Source organism: Squalius cephalus (assembly GCF_949319135.1).
Source record: "Squalius cephalus genome assembly, chromosome: 2".
NCBI classification, from domain to species: Eukaryota; Metazoa; Chordata; class Actinopteri; order Cypriniformes; family Leuciscidae; genus Squalius; species Squalius cephalus.
The window spans coordinates 17,362,344-17,380,225 of NC_137123.1; the positions used below are offsets into that span (position 1 = coordinate 17,362,344).

The 17,882-nt window shown below is 38.8% G+C and overlaps 1 protein-coding gene across 10 annotated transcripts in view; it reads right to left on the reverse strand.

Annotated features, from left to right (window-relative positions):
- Nucleotides 1–17,882, reverse strand: part of inpp4b (inositol polyphosphate-4-phosphatase type II B) — a 173,914-nt gene that overhangs the window by 48,759 nt on the left and 107,273 nt on the right. For all 10 annotated transcript variants that reach the window (XM_079895337.1, XM_079895338.1, XM_079895334.1 and 7 more), the window contains 2 exons: nucleotides 13,990–14,098; nucleotides 1,502–1,682 (listed from right to left, as the gene is read on the reverse strand). In XM_079895337.1, coding sequence (XP_079751463.1) covers nucleotides 1,502–1,682; nucleotides 13,990–14,098 — 290 coding nt within the window. The remainder of the gene's footprint in view (nucleotides 1–1,501; nucleotides 1,683–13,989; nucleotides 14,099–17,882) is intronic.

A 17,882-nucleotide genomic window follows, 5' to 3' on the forward strand; every position in this document is an offset into this window, starting at 1 on the left:
GCTCGCTCACACACACACTCGCTTGCACACACTCGCTCACACACACACTTGCTCACACACACTCACTCGCTCACACTCACTTACTCGCTCACACAAACTCGCTCACACACACTCGCTCACACACACTCGCACGCTCACACGCTCACACTCGCACACTCACTCACACTTGCTCACACACACTCACTCGCACACACACTCACTCGCACACACACACACTCGCACACACACTCACTCGCACACACACTCACTCGCACACACACTCACTCACTCGCACACACACTCACTCGCACACACACTCACTCGCACACACGCTCACTCACTCGCACACTCGCTCACTCACTCGCTCACACACACACTCGCTTGCACACACTCGCTCACACACACACTCGCTTGCACACACTCGCTCACACACACTCGCTCACACACACTCACTCGCTCACACTCACTCGCTCGCTCACACTCGCTCACACACTCACTCACTCACTCGCTCACACACACTCACACTCACTCGCTCGCTCACACTCGCACACTCACTCACACTCGCTCACACTCACTCGCACACACACTCACTCGCACACACACACACTCACTCACTCGCACACACACTCACTCGCACACACACTCACTCGCACACACACTCGCACACACACTCACTCGCACACACACTCACTCACTCGCACATACACTCACTCACTCGCACACACTCACTCGCACACACTCACTCACACTCGCTCACACTCACTCGCACACACACTCACTCGCACACACACACACTCACTCACTCGCACACACACTCACTCGCACACACACTCACTCGCACACACACTCGCACACACACTCACTCGCACACACACACACTCACTCGCACACACACACACACACACACTCACTCGCACACACACTCACTCGCACACACACTCACTCGCACACACACTCGCACACACACTCACTCGCACACACACTCGCACACACACTCACTCGCACACACACTCACACACACACTCACTCGCACACACACTCACTCACTCGCACACACACTCACTCACTCGCACACACACTCACACACTCACTCACTCGCACACACTCACTCACTCGCACACACACTCACTCACTCGCACACACACTCACTCACTCGCACACACACTCACTCACTCAGTAAAAAAACAGCAATATTGTGAATTATTATTGCAATTTAAAATATTTTAAAACATAATTTATTGCTGTGATCAAAGCTGAATTTTCAGCATCATTACTCCAGTCTTCAGTGTCACATTATCCTTCAGAAATCACTCTAATATGCTAATACTTTCCTAATTATTATCAATGATGAAAACAGGTTATGCTGCTTCTAATTTGAAAACCACGTAGAAAGCCATGATCCATTGTTTTCAGGATTCTTTAATGAATAGAGCGTTCAAAAGAACAGCATTTATCTGAAACATCCTCATTATAAACGTCTGTGCTGTCACTTCGACCAGTGTAACTGCGTGAGGAACCTCACCTTCTCCTCCAGGCTCTTCAGGACGTCCCGCAGAGCTTCAGCGGAGCAGTGCTGGGCCTGGAGCAGCTGGTCGGCCAGCGCAGAGATGAGCGGCTGGAGCTGGGACACCACACTCAGGATCTCACGCGCACGGGCCGTCTGATCCGGGGGATAGTAGATGCACTGATACGCTGTGCTGTGGCTGGAGGACATCGAGAGAGAGAGAGACTTAATTAATAACAGCAGGGAGATCAAGAGCGTAGTGCTGGGTGGTATGGCCAAAAATTTATATCACGGTATTTTTTTAAATTATACCTATTTAAAATTATATATATATTTATTATATATATATTTTTTATATATATAAAATACAATACATATTTTTTATATATACATGTATTACATAATATAATAGTATAATGTAATATATATATGTATATATATATATGTATATATATATATATATATATATATATATATATATATATATATATAAATATAATAGTACCTTTATCATTTATCAGTGTAAATAATAAAAATTAATCATAATGTGTAATACAATATATAAATGATATAATACATATAAATACAAAACATTTATATCAATTTGTATAACTATATAATTAAAAATAGTTCAATTATATAGATTGTTTATTGGAATATTTTAGTAATATTTATAATTATAATGATTTTATATTAATATAATTCATATTTTAACATTTATTGATTGATATATATATATACAGTATATATATATATATATATATATATATGTATAATTGTGCCTGTATGTACAGTATCAATCATCAGTGTAAATAATAAAAATGATATGTCATATAATATATAATAATATAGTCTGATACATATGAATATACAAAATAGACATAAAATATTATAACTATATAATTAAAATATATTTAAAAATATATTATTTAAATTATATATATATATTATTATTCTTTTTTCTTCTTCTTCTTTTTCGCATACTGTTTAGCGATTGGTATGTTCTAGGAAATTATTGTAAGACATATTCATACTCTGAATGGAGGTCTGAATTCATGTCTGGCATCTTTCACTCTCAGTCCATTGTGAGACGTATCGTCATATTTGCAGACAGAGGTCGTATATCTAAACATCCCGAGGGTCAGAGCGAGGGTAATGCGTCATAAAAAAGTAGATTATGACTTTATTTGGCTACAAAATGTGTAAGTGGCCATCAGGAGGGGAAATGAACAGCTAAAAATGCGTGATATATTCCCTTTAAAAGAGCCATCTCTATTGCCCACCAGTGTCTTCTGAGCTGAGATGAAACACAGGCCGTGATGTTCAGTATTCACACAGGGATTGTAATTGGTTGGTCTGGGTTTATTAGATATGTTTCGCGTTCATTGATGTCACAGTGCTGTAATCACACCTGTTTGATGATGACAAGATGACGCTCTTCTAGTGCTGGGCGGTATACCAGTTCATACCGAATACCAGTGTTTATTTTTGTTACGATTTGAATTTTTTATATAGCGCAATACCTGTGTATGTGGCTTTAACACTGTTGGGAACGCGGCGCGACACTGTTTGAGAGTGGTCGCTTTTCACTGTTGCACTGTGGTAATGCACAGCTGTATGTGTTACTAAGTGTGATGGTGAAGATGGAGAGGTTAAACTATAATTGATAGCTGTCAAATTATATTACAGTGTTTCTCACACATTGGTTCACAATATCAACACTGCCGCCCAGAAATAGATTTTCCAAAAGGTCTGGTGAAATCTGCTGTTCCTCCAGAAACGCCAACGCTATCATCATTGTTCATTTGTTGTGCCTTCTCCAAACTCCAAAGCACTTCTAGCTCTTTGAAAAAAGAAACGTTCAACCTCTTTTAATCCTGCGGTGATCTGCCCGGTGTAATAATTCACAATTTCTTTGTTGCATTTGTCCCAGCTGGAACAATTTTTATTAAGAAATAGAATATACATATATATATATATATATATATATATATATATATATATATATATATAAATCTATCTACTGTATTTCATCAGTACTGATATTATGGATGAAATACAGTAGATAGATTTTTTTTGCATTTATAAGAAATTTGATATTAGATTCATTAAACGTGTTTAACAGCATTACATTTAACATTAACCAGGGTTCCCACACCTTGGTTAACGTCAAATTCAAGGACCTTTCAAGGACTTTCCAGGTCCAATACCTTCAAATTCAATGTGGGGACACATTTGTTGTGTCCAACAACAAACGCTGAGGTACCTTCGTAGTTTTGTGTGCGTGTGAACGTCATGGCAACGTACAACACAAAGTACCTCACGCGGGAAACACTTAACGTAACGCGTAAATGCGCGTAACTAACGTAAATCAAGCAAGCTAGTATGCATAGGCCATGAAGTGTTGGCGAAATAACACATTAGCGGACCGGAGTGAATATGGATTTTTATATTCAAGCACTTTCAAGGACCTGTATCTATGTATGTTTATTTTCAAAAAATTTCCTTGAAATTTGCATTTTGTTCAGATTCACAAACTTTGAAGGATTTCAAGGACCCGTGGGAACCCTGATTAACACTAATTCGACATTATAAGCGTAATTCTCTGAGCTACTGTGACACTGTTATTAGTCCCATCTGGAATTCATTTATAATAAATTTGCCATTACAAATATTTCTCCATCAATTACTCATAAATGAGAGCCCTGCCATGTGTATTGAAGTCAAACGCCAGTTTCTCTCAATACAGTCATAAATGTGTGAAATGTGAAAGAATACATGACGATAAGTGCCTGAATGTTAGATAAGGCCTTAAAGAAAATCCTCGAGCAGCCGAAGTGTCACGAGTATCCAATTCAAGTCCGCTATTAATGGCAGTCGTGAGATTTCTTAAGGTGGCATCAAACACAGAACGACATCCACACTCGAACGAGGTGATAATGAGGAGAATCTGAGGGCGGTGACATCAGTGTTTCCCGCTAGTTCAGCCGGACACCAGTCCGTTCGTAAGTTTGTTTGTGATGTTGGAGATTAGAGACGGAGTTTGTGCCCTGCACCCTAACCCTAGATCAGCGTATCCGGCCGAGAATTCAGATAATTGGCTCCCGGGAGGATCGCTAACCATCGCCGCTCTGAGCAAATAAAAGGCCTTGCTTAAAGAGAGGAGACACACACCAATGGACAGTGAAAAATATGAGAGAACATCAAAAACACAAGCCACTGGACTCATTTAGCAGGTCTAAAATGACACAACACAGCAGGGAATACACTCCAAAAGTCAAACTGATGGTTAATGTCAGTGCAGGGGAGCAAAAAGTAGTGACTGACTAAAACACAGATTTAGCAGTATAGCTTGACAAAGCACTACTTCATTACATTACTTCAATCAGCTGGTAATGACCAGTTAATTTCAAGCAACTTTTGTAGTCCAAAAAATAGACCCACTGATTAATTTGATTAATCACTGATCGTATTCACAAACGTTTCTGCAAATAGGCTGTTTTAGAGAAATGATTTGTTCTGACTGCTCATTTCAAAGAACTGGGGCATTCACTATTGATTTGAGTCACTGTTGCTACAGTGTTCATTTGGGTTTGTTTTAATCAAAATGCTTCATTCCGGCAGCTCATTTTTATGAACTGGTTTTAAAACGTTTTGCCGATTCATTTGATCCATTACTCAACTGTGTTCAAATTGGTTCATTTAGACAGCTCATTTCAGTGAGTGGCTTCACTTCAAAAATAGATTGAATGATTCCTTTGAGTTATTATCACTCAATTTTTAGCAATTCTGTTCATTCTGACAATTCATTTCAATCGACTGGTTTAAAAAATGAATTTACTGAATCATTCATTCAATAGTGTCCATTTTGTTTCAATAAAATCGATTCATTCAGAAAGTTCATTTCAATGAAATTGTTCAGATTCACAGATTTATTTTGATTCATTGCTCAAAAGGTGTTTAGAAAAGTCAATTTGAGTTTTAGCGATTCAATTCATTCAGACACTTCATTTCAATTGACAAATTTGACACATTTAAAAATAGACCATTTGAGACAGTACTCTATAGAGTTAAATAAAATTTAATTCCAATCAGTTTGATTTTTAATCAAATTGATTAGTTCAGACAATGAATTGGCTAAAAATAGATTCATCAATTAATTTGAAGTATCACTCAAAAGTGTTTAGAAATGTCCATTTGATTTGATTTAGTGATTCAGTTCATTGCAATTTAATTTTGCAAAGGTTAATTTGAGTCACAGTATTACATTAAAATTTTTTGGTAGGACAATAAATATTTCGTAAAACATTTCAATATTTGCAATGCATAAAATGTACATTATCATAAAAAAAACTAATTCAGATCCTATTTTTTTGTGCCATTAGCTATACTTTTAATTAGCAACTACTTATCTTCACTGCAACTGCTTTAAATTGAGTAGTTGTACAATAACGCTGTATGCAATATGTGAACAACTCTGAGACTGATGAAACAAAAACATTTTAAAATCGATAAATGGCAGAGTCCTATAAATCAAATGAATGTGAGGCAGAAAGGGTGCGACGTTTCATCACAACACTTATTAGGATGTGATTCACAGAAAGTGGCAGGAATATAATGCCATCTGAGACCCGGCTCGATGGCTAATGACTTGTTGGCCGAACACCTCAGGAGAGCCAGACCTGATCTAGCCTGAAGAAGTTCTTTATCAACCTGGCTTCAAGAAAACAGCATTTGTGCCGCGGCCGACTCATTCATCACGAACCCTCCAGCTTCTCCAATCTCAAAGCCCAGACCGAATCCTTCAGATGTTTTTTGCATTTTCATTTACAAGTGGGCCAAGTAGATGGTGTATTATAAAACAAGGCAGAGACAATACTCAAATATCATTGGGAGATAGAGCAAATAGTCTGATTAGCATAGTAGTCACATTCATTTTAGTTGTGATCCGGAAAGATTCTGAGACATTTTACGAACAAATTGTTAAAAAAATATTTTCTCAAAGACAGCAGTAAATATAAATACTTTTCTTTACAAAAATATAAATATACAAATATATATATATATATATATATATATATATATATATATAAAATAAAACTATAATATTAAATTAACAGTATATATATATATATATATATATATATATAACAATATTATTGTATTATAATAATTGAAATAAATATTATAATATTATATTAAAATGTAAATGTGTGTGTATATATATATATATATAAATTTTTTTAAATTTTTTTTTAAATATATTTAGCAGTACATCTCAATTTAGTTTTATTTGGTTTCATTAGGTGTAAATCAAAAACATTACATTTGATGTCTTTTTAAGGGTATACTGATATCCTTATTGTGTTTGTAGCAGACACATACTGCTCTTTTTAACAATCTCGCCCTTCGCCGGGAGTTTGATTGACAGGCGATCTGACCAATCATAATCCGCCATCCGCTATTTTGTTCAACAAAGCAGTCAGGAGAGTTAGTAGAATGACGTTGGTGGACTTGAACTTGAAAAACAGTGTGTACTGACGTCTTTCCGCGGTTGAAACAATATTCCTTCTGATGTTCATTCAAATTTATTTGATGCTATAAATTAACTAGGAGGAAGAGATGATCGGTTCACGAGCAGCTTTAACTGAGCGATCTGTCGCGACACATTAAAGAGCCACAAAACGGAATTTATTGTTTAAATTTCTTTTGTTTCATACTTTTCATTTGTTTGCTACTTTGTTTCATATCAAAAGTTAACCTGCTCTGTCCTGTCTGTCGACGCGTTGTCAGTGTCCTCTTTAGTCCGCCTTGTATTTTTCACTGCGTGAGAACATGTTGTGTGGCGTGATGAGAGTGGCGTGGCTTGTCAGGCAACAGTAACTAAAGGGGGCGGGTCTTTGCGAACGGTCTGTTTTGTACCTTTAGCATAGTTGGCTTTTTCTTTGCTTGTATTGATTCCAACAATTTTTTCTATATTGAACCAGGTTAAATTACCAGTAGCCGTATAGCTTGTGCAGCTGCAGAGTCAAAAGCTCTTCCACAAAGCCTCATTGTCATACAATTAAATATACTGTCTACTCTAAAGTCTATAATCAAATATACAGTTCTTCAAAAGGGTGCATAACTAGCCTAAAATAATCTACACCGCAGCATGAAACACACACAGCAGGGAAGAGGGAAATTTCGCCACAGAACAGCAGGAAATATTTCAAAGGAGCGCTACCATTAGCCACATCCTACACATACACGAAGATCAGTTAATGTGCAGTCCGGATATTCATAAATGATCAATGGATATAAAAATGATGCTAATGAGAGAAAAAGCAAACGCCAAGCCCCTCAGTGCAATAAGGCCCACATCTCTGGTGTGTCTCTCATTAAATGTACAAATGTAAAGGCAGAGAGGGACATTTACGCCACAGGACAAGAGTTTACACCAGGCCAGGCCAGAGGTGTAAGCTATCTGTTAGCATTCCTATTCACTCCTAAGCAGGAACAACACTTATACCAGCAAACAAAAATATGTTATAAGAACATTCGGCTAAGATTCCCATTAAGTTAAATTCTCTGAACGTTCAAAACATAAATTTTTTTATTGTTTTGAAAACGTTTTCTTGGTTGCATGAACTTTAAGGGAATTTTTTTTTTTTTTTCATTTCGCAAATATTATGGGAAAGTTACTTTTGAATGTTTTCTGAACGTTCTAAAAAAGTAGCAACTGTAGACGAATGTTTTGAGAACATTATTAAAGACCAGATAACTTTTGAACGAACATTCTATACTACCGTTACATTTGTTTAGAACTTTGAGAGAACCTTGCCAGAACGTTCTGCCAAAGTTCCGAGAACTTGGAGTCAAAGTAGTACACACACTCAAATCCACCACAAAAACACTCGATCCCGCCATCTGGAAGTAGACGATTATCATTGTGCAGAAAGCAAATCGACTGCTTAACGACAGAACATTCTAGTCATGCAGACACGCTCAAATTAAAGGCAAATAAAAAGCTTGCGGATGTTAAAGAGAAATAAATGCCCGGCTCTGGGGCGGCCTCAGGGAACCAGAGAAATGGATATTGATTGGCTCTCACATAGCAGGCCAATCAAAGCCATTGTAGCCGCATATTACATCGGGCCGAGCGTCCAGCCCTGACCTGATGGATTCTTCCCTGCTTGGCTCTATAGGCAGAAGAAAAGACAGATGGCTCTTTCATTTCGCTTTCAGCGTCTTTTTTCCCCCAGCATCCTTTTTCCTCTGATACATTAATAACGTCCAATAATCGTGTCTGTCCAATTATTTGTCCTTTAATCAAAGAAAAAGCTAAAAGGTTGCTTTGCAGGAAGGTCCGGGTGGATGTGTGAATGAATATGGGATTGCTCATGAGGTCATCTCTCATTGTCCATGGAAATACACAAATTGATAGTTCACGCACGAGTTCAACTCCCCCTTTATGTGTACAGAGATTAAAAAACAACCTAGAATGGAAGTTAAAGAGATCATTCACTGAAAAAATGAACATTTTGCATTATTTATTTATACTCAAGTCGTTTATACACTTTGAAGAATGCATTCTGTCGCTCTTTTCCATGCAACTACAATGGGGACTCAATCTTTTAGGCTTCAAAAAGGACTTAAAAGTATCATAAAAGTAGCCTGTACAAATACTATACTGCACTTTAAAGTCTTTGAAAGTAGCTTTTTGTGAGCAACCAACCAAATTTAAATCAATATTCACCGAACCTCTATCTGCCATTGTTCTGCTTTGCCGGATTGGGAACATTTCATTCTTTTGAGTCGGATCTTTCCAATGAATCAAATGATTCAGGTGATAAAACCAGTTCACACTTGGCATGTTTAGTTGGATTAAAACGAACCCTAGTGCGATTGCTCTGTCACTTATTTGAACAAGTGTGAATGAGTTGTCATCCTCCAGATCTGTGTGTGTGTGTGTGACGCATGGATTCCTGCCAACTCCTTTACACATTTTGTGAGCTCTTCACGAGTTCTCAGCTGGTCAAAATACCATCATATGAAGCTACACACATACAGCGAGTGCATTTCGCCCAGAACACAACATTGTTTTGGATGTTCGGTAAGATCCGAACTGAAATATCCGTAATAAAAGCCGATCAATCAGGTTGTGAATGAATTCCTATGCCTTTAGGTTCGGTGTTAAAACACCAATATGAACGTTTGTTTTCTTTTTGGTTCGGACCAAACGGACCAAGCGAACCAAGCGAACCGAACTACAAGTGTGAACACACCCTTAGTCTTCATTCATTGTAATTGCATGCAAAAGTACAATCTTTAAATACCTTTTACTTTCCAAAGAAAGTCAAACATGTTTAGAAGAACACAAGGGAGAGTAAATTATGCCAATTGTTGGGTGAACTTTCCCTTTAACAAGCATCTTTAACTTCATTTGAAAATTTAATACAGCACTGTTTTAATAGAACGAATTCTAAGGGTCCTTTCACACCTACCTTGTTTGGTCCGGATTTTCTGACTTTTTCAGATCCGAATTACAGGATGTGAAACCTCCCCCGGACCACGGTCCGGACCAAACAGACAAAATTTGGTCAAACAAAAAGAGGTAGTCTCGGTTCGGATCAAACTGAACAAAGGTTTGGTTCGTTTCTAGTGTGAAAGCATTTTCTGTATGGTTCGGACTTTCAGACCATTTACAGGAAGTTCCAGTGGTTCTCGTAGGATTGCTTGCAGACTTCTCCTCCTTTCCTGCCGGCGACGATAACGAGGACGTTCATTTGGCGAATTTGAACTATAGCCTCGAGTATAGTTGGTGCTGCAGGGAGTAATGCCGTAATAATAACAGTATAGTGGCAACGATATATGTCTGTTCATTCATTCTTCATTATCAAGCTTTTTTTTTTTCATTCTTGTCAAAGTTACCAGCCGAATTGACAACACGCTGATGTCAGACGCACGTCCGTTTACAAACCAATCAATGTCAAGACACAGCCCACATAGATGATGACGACAGGACGCAAGTATGTCATGTAAAGTTCTTTAGTGCGCTCGCATAATTGCAATGTGTAACCAAACCAAAACTTACCGAATGTATAAAATGTATCAAAATATGAACTCTGGTTCGGACTTTCAGGTGTGAAAACGCCCTAAAAAAGGAAGGACTCTCTCAGCTTGTGAGGAAGTAAAAAAAAAGGAAAATCTGAGGATGAAGTAAAACATTTGCAAACTCAGAAAGGAAACAAAATGAGGCCCGTCTCAGCCTGGATTAATGTGCAGCGCGAACGCTCTTTCACAAATTGATTTCTCTCAGGTAGAAACGGCAAATGTCCTTGCCTCGTATCAGTGGCGCTCTCGACTGATAAATCTTCTTACCACTGGGGCTGGAAACCTTTGAAAGGATGTTGAATTCCTTCATACTAGTATTCCTCTGTCGGTCAGGCTTAGTAACATGAAAAACCCCGGCACTGTAAAGAAAATAATTGGACTTTGCTTGGTTTTTTAATGAGTCTATCCTCAGGGGGTTTGAGCGAAGTACAACTTAAATGATAAAAAAATTGACACGTTCACATGATCAGCCTCGCATCAACAAAATCACCCCTTAAGATTGCATCCACGAAAGCCAGCTGTGATCCTTCACAAAAATGCAAATAACCGAATAAGATAAATTTGTGTGGTGGAGCTCTTTACTTATGGATATCACAAGGGGGCTGAAATAATATGACATGCTTTTCCTTCTTCTTTAGAGGGCTGGGAATTAAAAAAAAAACACTCATATTTGAAATGTTTGGTGTGACGGCAAGGACAGACAAACTGCTCAATGACTGCCAGGCATCTCTGTGAGGACAAATTGAACAGAATATAAAGAAGGAGAAGGAGTGGGTTGTGATTGATTTGAGAGTGACAAACATGTCAGGAGAGACTCCAGAGCTGTGCCAATGGGATCCAATTGGGAAACTGTCCGACTCTGAAGTTACTGAAGTCATTAAAGACTCCAGAGAGAGAAAGAACAGTTCTACTATTACTGTATTTTCCAGGAGCACCAACAGTTTGAAACTTATACTAAACTTTTGCTATCACAAGTGAACACTGATTACTCATGACAGTACAATCGTTGCAAGTGGTTTTAGCCTGATACGTCAAGCACGGCCACTGTTGAGAAGACGAGATAAAGGCTGATCTGATTTAAGGCTGATTTAACATTAATAAAAACAATAACATCTGTAAAAATATTTTTTTTACATTTTTTACAGGGGCCAGATTCTATGTTGTCGACGCACCTCCATTATTATATATATATATATATATACACATCAATAAAAACAATAACATCGGTACAATTTTAAACTCTCATTCTTAAAGGTTAAAATTTAAATATTCTTACCGAGTTAGAACTCTACTCTTATTAAATTAACCAATGGTCATCTTGAGTATCACATTTAGATCATGAGACCCACAGGTAAAACCACAGATTGTACAGTAAAAATAAAAAATGACAATATGGTTTCTATGGTATCTGAAATGGCTTTATGGTATTTAGTCAGTCAACACATTTAGTATAAATACAAATGCACAAAACTATCTTATATCAAATGTATCTGCAATTTGCCCTATATTTTATTTAAAGTCCCCCTGTAGTCAATTATTGTATCCCTTTAAACTATTCTTTAAATCACCAAAATGACATATTTAAATGTTTTTTCCTTGAAAAAAATCGTCATGCCTTAAAATAGCTTGAATGTAACTCGACACCCTTGCCTCATTTAGTATACGCGGTGCTATGAATATGCAAATGAGCTCCGCCTCCACTCACTCACACCAGCTCAGAGATCCACTCGTTGATGATCACACATTGATCTGATTGGTTACACGGTAGTTTGTGATGTCAGAAACACCAGCGATTTCAAACCGTGTTTTTGAGACTGTCTTTGATTCACTGCAGTTTTAAGGAGAAAATACTCAGCAATGGTGTCGACTTATGAATTTACACATGGTTTGTCTTAAAGCATATTAAAAACACCACAAAGACATATAAACAGGGGGACCACAGGGGGACTTTCATACTTAATACATGTCTACATTGATAATATAATAAAATTTGATATGAATATCCCACATTTCTACTACTATACCATGTTTACAGTTAGTGTTACTACAGTAAATCCATAGTAAATGTTGGTGATTTGTGGATTGAAAGGTATTCTACCTGGATTGTTTGTCGCATCAGATGTTTTTCCGCGTCAGTGTTGTTGAGAACGTCAGCGCTGGTTTCATCTGGCTTTAAACTAGTTCACCAATCACCAAGACATTTGTGTTTGTATCGGAGACTTCTGCACTGAACTCGAACGCTTCTCACTGGATCTCACTGAGCTGTTTAGTGGTCGCGTGATTGAGACGGTCAGCTGGTAAACGCATTTCTTCTAAGCTCACGCTGTGCTGTCTTTTAGGCAGAGATAATAAATGGTCCATGTGCCGCTTTTGCCGCGTTTAATGTTTCTCATAAGCGACAGAAATGGCAGCGCTTATCAGTTATCAAATTTAGTTTCACTCACGGTTTACTGCTACACCTGGCCTAAAATCTAGTGCTGCCACTGTGAAACTGCATGATTTGTAAATGATGCGTGGCGGGCCATATATAATGTATTCTAATAGACAAGCTGCGGGCCGTTTAAAATTCATCCCCGGGCCACAATTGGCCTGCGGCCGGACCTTGGACACCCCTGCTCTACTCTGATAGTACACCTATGAATGTAAAATCCAGGCTTAACTGAAAGTCTAGGCTTCATTCAAAATCGATAAAGCAGAAAATCATAGCGCTATTGGGTTCACGAATCAGGGCAACTGGAATGTGTGAGGAATTGTGAAACAACTCCATCGTTCATCGAAATCAACCGGATTAACCGATTGATCAACTTAAAGAGTCTTAATGAGGGCAAATATTTGAGCCTGAAGGAAAAACATCAACAATATTAACTTCAAAAAGATAAAAATGTGCGCGTGTGGATTACAGTTCTGCTTCCGAATGATGCAACCTTCGTACAATTCCCTAGAAACGCATCTAAATGTGCTGCAGCTCATGCGGCTTATATTTCTCTCTAACAAAATAATCAATTTGCACAGTGCAAGTTCCTGAGACTCACTACTATCGCTATGTGCATCACACAAAGCCAATGTGCAATACGTTTATAGTGTTTTTATAGTGTGTGAGCTTGACAGCCTGAGGTCTCAAAATATTTTATCTAGAAGACATGGATGACAAGGATTACATGAATTTATAATATCTCATTAAATGAAAAAACTCGTCAGTGGTCTTGTGTTGACAAATTAATCTTGTATAAAATCGTCTCCGCACAAATGACATACACAGTACATGACATTTTGTATTCAAAAAGCGAACTTTCCTAGTTTATATCTCTAAAGGGGGATGCTGTCAAATGCACAGATGGAGGCTTTTACGGTTTAATACCAGAGCAAAATAATCATGCGTGCATAGCGTGTGCATACGTGTGGAGACTGACCTCTTCTTCTCGGATTCGTATTTGCTGAGCAGTTTCTGCAAGCCTCCGTTCTTGAAGCCTTGCGAATGTGATGCCGGAGCTCCTACTGTGACCACATCATAGAAGGAATCTGTGGAGGAAACAGCAAACATCCTTCAACAGGCCTTACAAATCAAAACAAGCCCACGGCGCACGATTTACGTCTATATTTCATCGTTTTATGTGCTTCCTGTTGTTTTGCGAATACATCCAAACAGCCTGTTCCAGCTGAAGAACTGTGATGCATCTATTGAACAGGGTGTAGAGAGGAACGACGTGCTGTTTAGACATATTTAAATGTGTGATGCGTTTCAAGTATGGAAATCGCCTGCGCAACAGCAAGGCTCCAGAATTAATACTTGTGAATATCACAAGTAACATGAACAAGATAGTATATGCCCGGGGTTTTCAAAGTGGGGGGCGCAGCAAGTTGAAAAAAAAAAAAAAAAGTACAAAAACAGAAAAATATTTATATTATTATGAGTATTGTTATGAAATAGCATTATAATAATTTGTTGCATAGCCTATCTGAACATTATACTTTCAATACTAATCTTTTAGAGATGCACCGATTGATTAGCCTGGAAATCCAGACCTAAATCTAAAAGATTAATGGTCTGGCGTCGACTAATGAAAATCGCCCAGCTCGAGAGGCGGCACCAAGCGTGCATTTGAAAATCTCGCTACACGCAATTGGATAACACTACGACCAATCACAACAATAAACCCCAGCTACCAGCGGAGTACCGTATCCGGCCGGCGAAACAGCAAAAACATCCTTCTTGCAAAGGAACGATTCGAGCGCCGTCTTCTGTTCCTCTTTTAGATAAAATGCCAAGTCTAACTCGTTCATTGTAGCGGCCAAAGCCGTTTCAAACAACTGGTGTTCATCCATAGCCATCTTGCAATGTTTACTAATGACACAGCACTGTCGCCATCTCGCCTCTGGCCCGCCTATATCAGATAACCCGATGTGATTGGTGCAGCTCAGATCGAAGGGCATATTTAATGAGCATTATTATTCGACACCAGAGTAACTTGCTGAGCAAATTCAACTTGTGCTCTCGCGAGAACTCTGGATTACCAGGGTACCGATTGAATGCCTGGTGACCGGAATTGGCCGATTTTCACGTGATCGGCCATGACCGGCGACCGGCCGAACAGTCTGACATACTATGCTGATTTTATGCCGGTCAAATGCACTCGGGCGCCGCATGATTAACATCGCGCAACTTCAGCATCACACATGCACACGGAACGCACATGTAGGAAGTCTCGTGAATTACTACCGTTTCAGACGCAAGCGCGAGCGACGCGCGAGCAGCGTGTATTTTTTTTCCGCGTGCATGTTAATCAATGATTGCATTCACACCACGAGCAGGAGCAGCGCGTGAGCGTCAAGCAGGAGCGTCGCGTGAGCAGCAGTGAAGCTGGGGTTTTGGCGCCGAGTCTATTTTTTGCTGCGCTGCTCACGCTCAATTAAAGTGAAAGCAAACTTTTGATGGACAAAATAAATTTCACACAAAAAGTGCCTAAAATGCACATCATTTGCATGTCTAGTGTGTTTTAAAAAGGACTGGAGTAGGCTATGTCAGAAAAAGAAATGACTCAAAAATATTTATAGAAAATGTACCCATTTAAACTTGTTTTTGTTATTCAGTTTGGGTAAAATATATGCTGTTTTATAAACAAAAATAAATAGAAAATACATATTTGTGCGTGCTGTAAAGTGGTTAGAAAAAATGAAATCGGAATCGGCTAAAATCTGTATCGGCAGGTCAAACTCATCGGCAGGCCTAGAAAATTGTAATCGGTGCATCTCTATAATCTTTCTGATTGGCTGGTATCAAACACCATCACATAATCTGATGTTCACCGAGACGTTTTATTTATTTATTTCTACATTTGCCGTAGTATTGTCGATGGGTTCAATAAAACATCCTGCAAAAGGGGGGCCTTGGCCAGAACCTAGTGGTATTTGGGGGGCCTTGTCATGGAAAAGTTTTGGAACCCCTGGTATATGCTACAGTTTTATCATAAAACTTACATTTAAAATCCTAAGCAATATCCACCTTTGTGAATACCAAAAGTGAATTGATTTCTTTGTATTTTAGTCATTTTTAATGAAATATCATCGGAACATTACATCAAGACCAGCTCATGGACTCTTCAGGAGAAAATCTCAGTACTCCAGGAACACAATCTCAGGCATCATTAGACGACTAAACATTAAGAGCCGTATGCTACGAGGAACAAATGGGTCGATCCATGAACCAACTACTGTGCAACTGTGCAAATAATATATTCCTTGTATATTTTATATCCTATAAAATGTGTGGTTGTAAAACACTTGTGTTTGCTGCAACTGTTCTGACAATACAATTCATTGAACAAATGGAACAAGCAGACTTTATGAGACTCATTCCAATGATTCACCTAAGATCAGACTTTGGTGTAAGGCTTAAAGGAACACGGCGACTTTTTGGGACTTAAAGACTGGAGGTAACACAAAGACTGGAGGTAAACAGCTCCAGCTAGCATACTGCTCCCAATGAGTGACAAAATAACGCCAACATTTTCCTATTTACATGTTGTGATTTGTATAGTAGCCATCTTCTAACCGTATACATACTGGGAACTATATTCTCAGAAGGCGAAGCACTGCTACTTGGGCAGAGTGATTTACACGCAGCACCTGCACCACTTATTGGGAGCAGTATGCTAGCTGGAGCCGTTTACCTCCAGTCTTTGTGCTAAGCTAGGCTAGCGGTGGGTGCGTCAGACAGATTTACTGCAAGCACGGAGATGAGAAGGGTATGTATGGACTTATCTAACTCTGGGGGATACGGTGAATAAGCTAAAGTCCCAAAAAGTCGGCGTGTTCCTTTAAAACTAAAGGTTTCAATAATCGAAAGAACTCTTTCCCACTATAAAGAACCTTTTGTGGAATGGAAAGATTCCATGGATGTTGAAGGTTCTTAATGGAACCATCAGTGCCAATAAAGAACCTTTATTTTTAAGAGTGTACAGGCAATATAGGCAGTTGCTTAGAGCTTAAACAGCGGAGAACATTAATAAATATAAATTATTATTATTAATACACATCCTGACATTCATCACCCAATATACACTGAAAGAAAGTGGCGACCAAATGATTCAAACATGAAATTTGCAGTGGTTTAATTTTTAACACCCATTTTTACACTAATTGTGGCCCATTTTCATGATTTCACCTCGATTTCTCAAAGCCGCCAATGGAGAAAATATCGTGTGTGGTCACTGTGGAGGTCATACACTGCATCTGCAGTATTTCTGCTAGATATATGCAAGGTCAACCAATCAGCTCCAAGGGAAGTGAGTGTGAAACATTAAACAGAAAATAATGATTCAGGTCCCTTCAAACATGGGATCGTGACGATCCTTCGCTAATGACGACGAGGTTCTTGTGTGACGACTCGGATCCCACCCTCATGCTCTCGCCGCTCCCCGGCCTCTTCAGGAGACTCTAATTGGCTGTTTCACAACAGTGCACCCACACGATGAATACAGTGGCATATATACAGGTCAGGATCATCCGTCACGCATGGCCCAATTTGGAGGCGATTTGTGCAGGTTCTTGCAGGCTCTATAAATGGAGGCTCTGATCCGAGGGGCTCAGGCACCTGTGTATCTCAGTGGTGGAGATGAATTATTTGCAGAGGACTAGAAACCTTTCAAGTAGGGCTGTCAGTTCAACACGTTAATTTACTGCAATTAATTCTGCACTGTATGGAAGTACGCAAAAAATATAAACAATTATGCCAATTAAAGGGATAGTCCACCCAAAAAGATCACTGTCATCATTTCCTCACCCTAATGTAGATCCAAACGTGTCT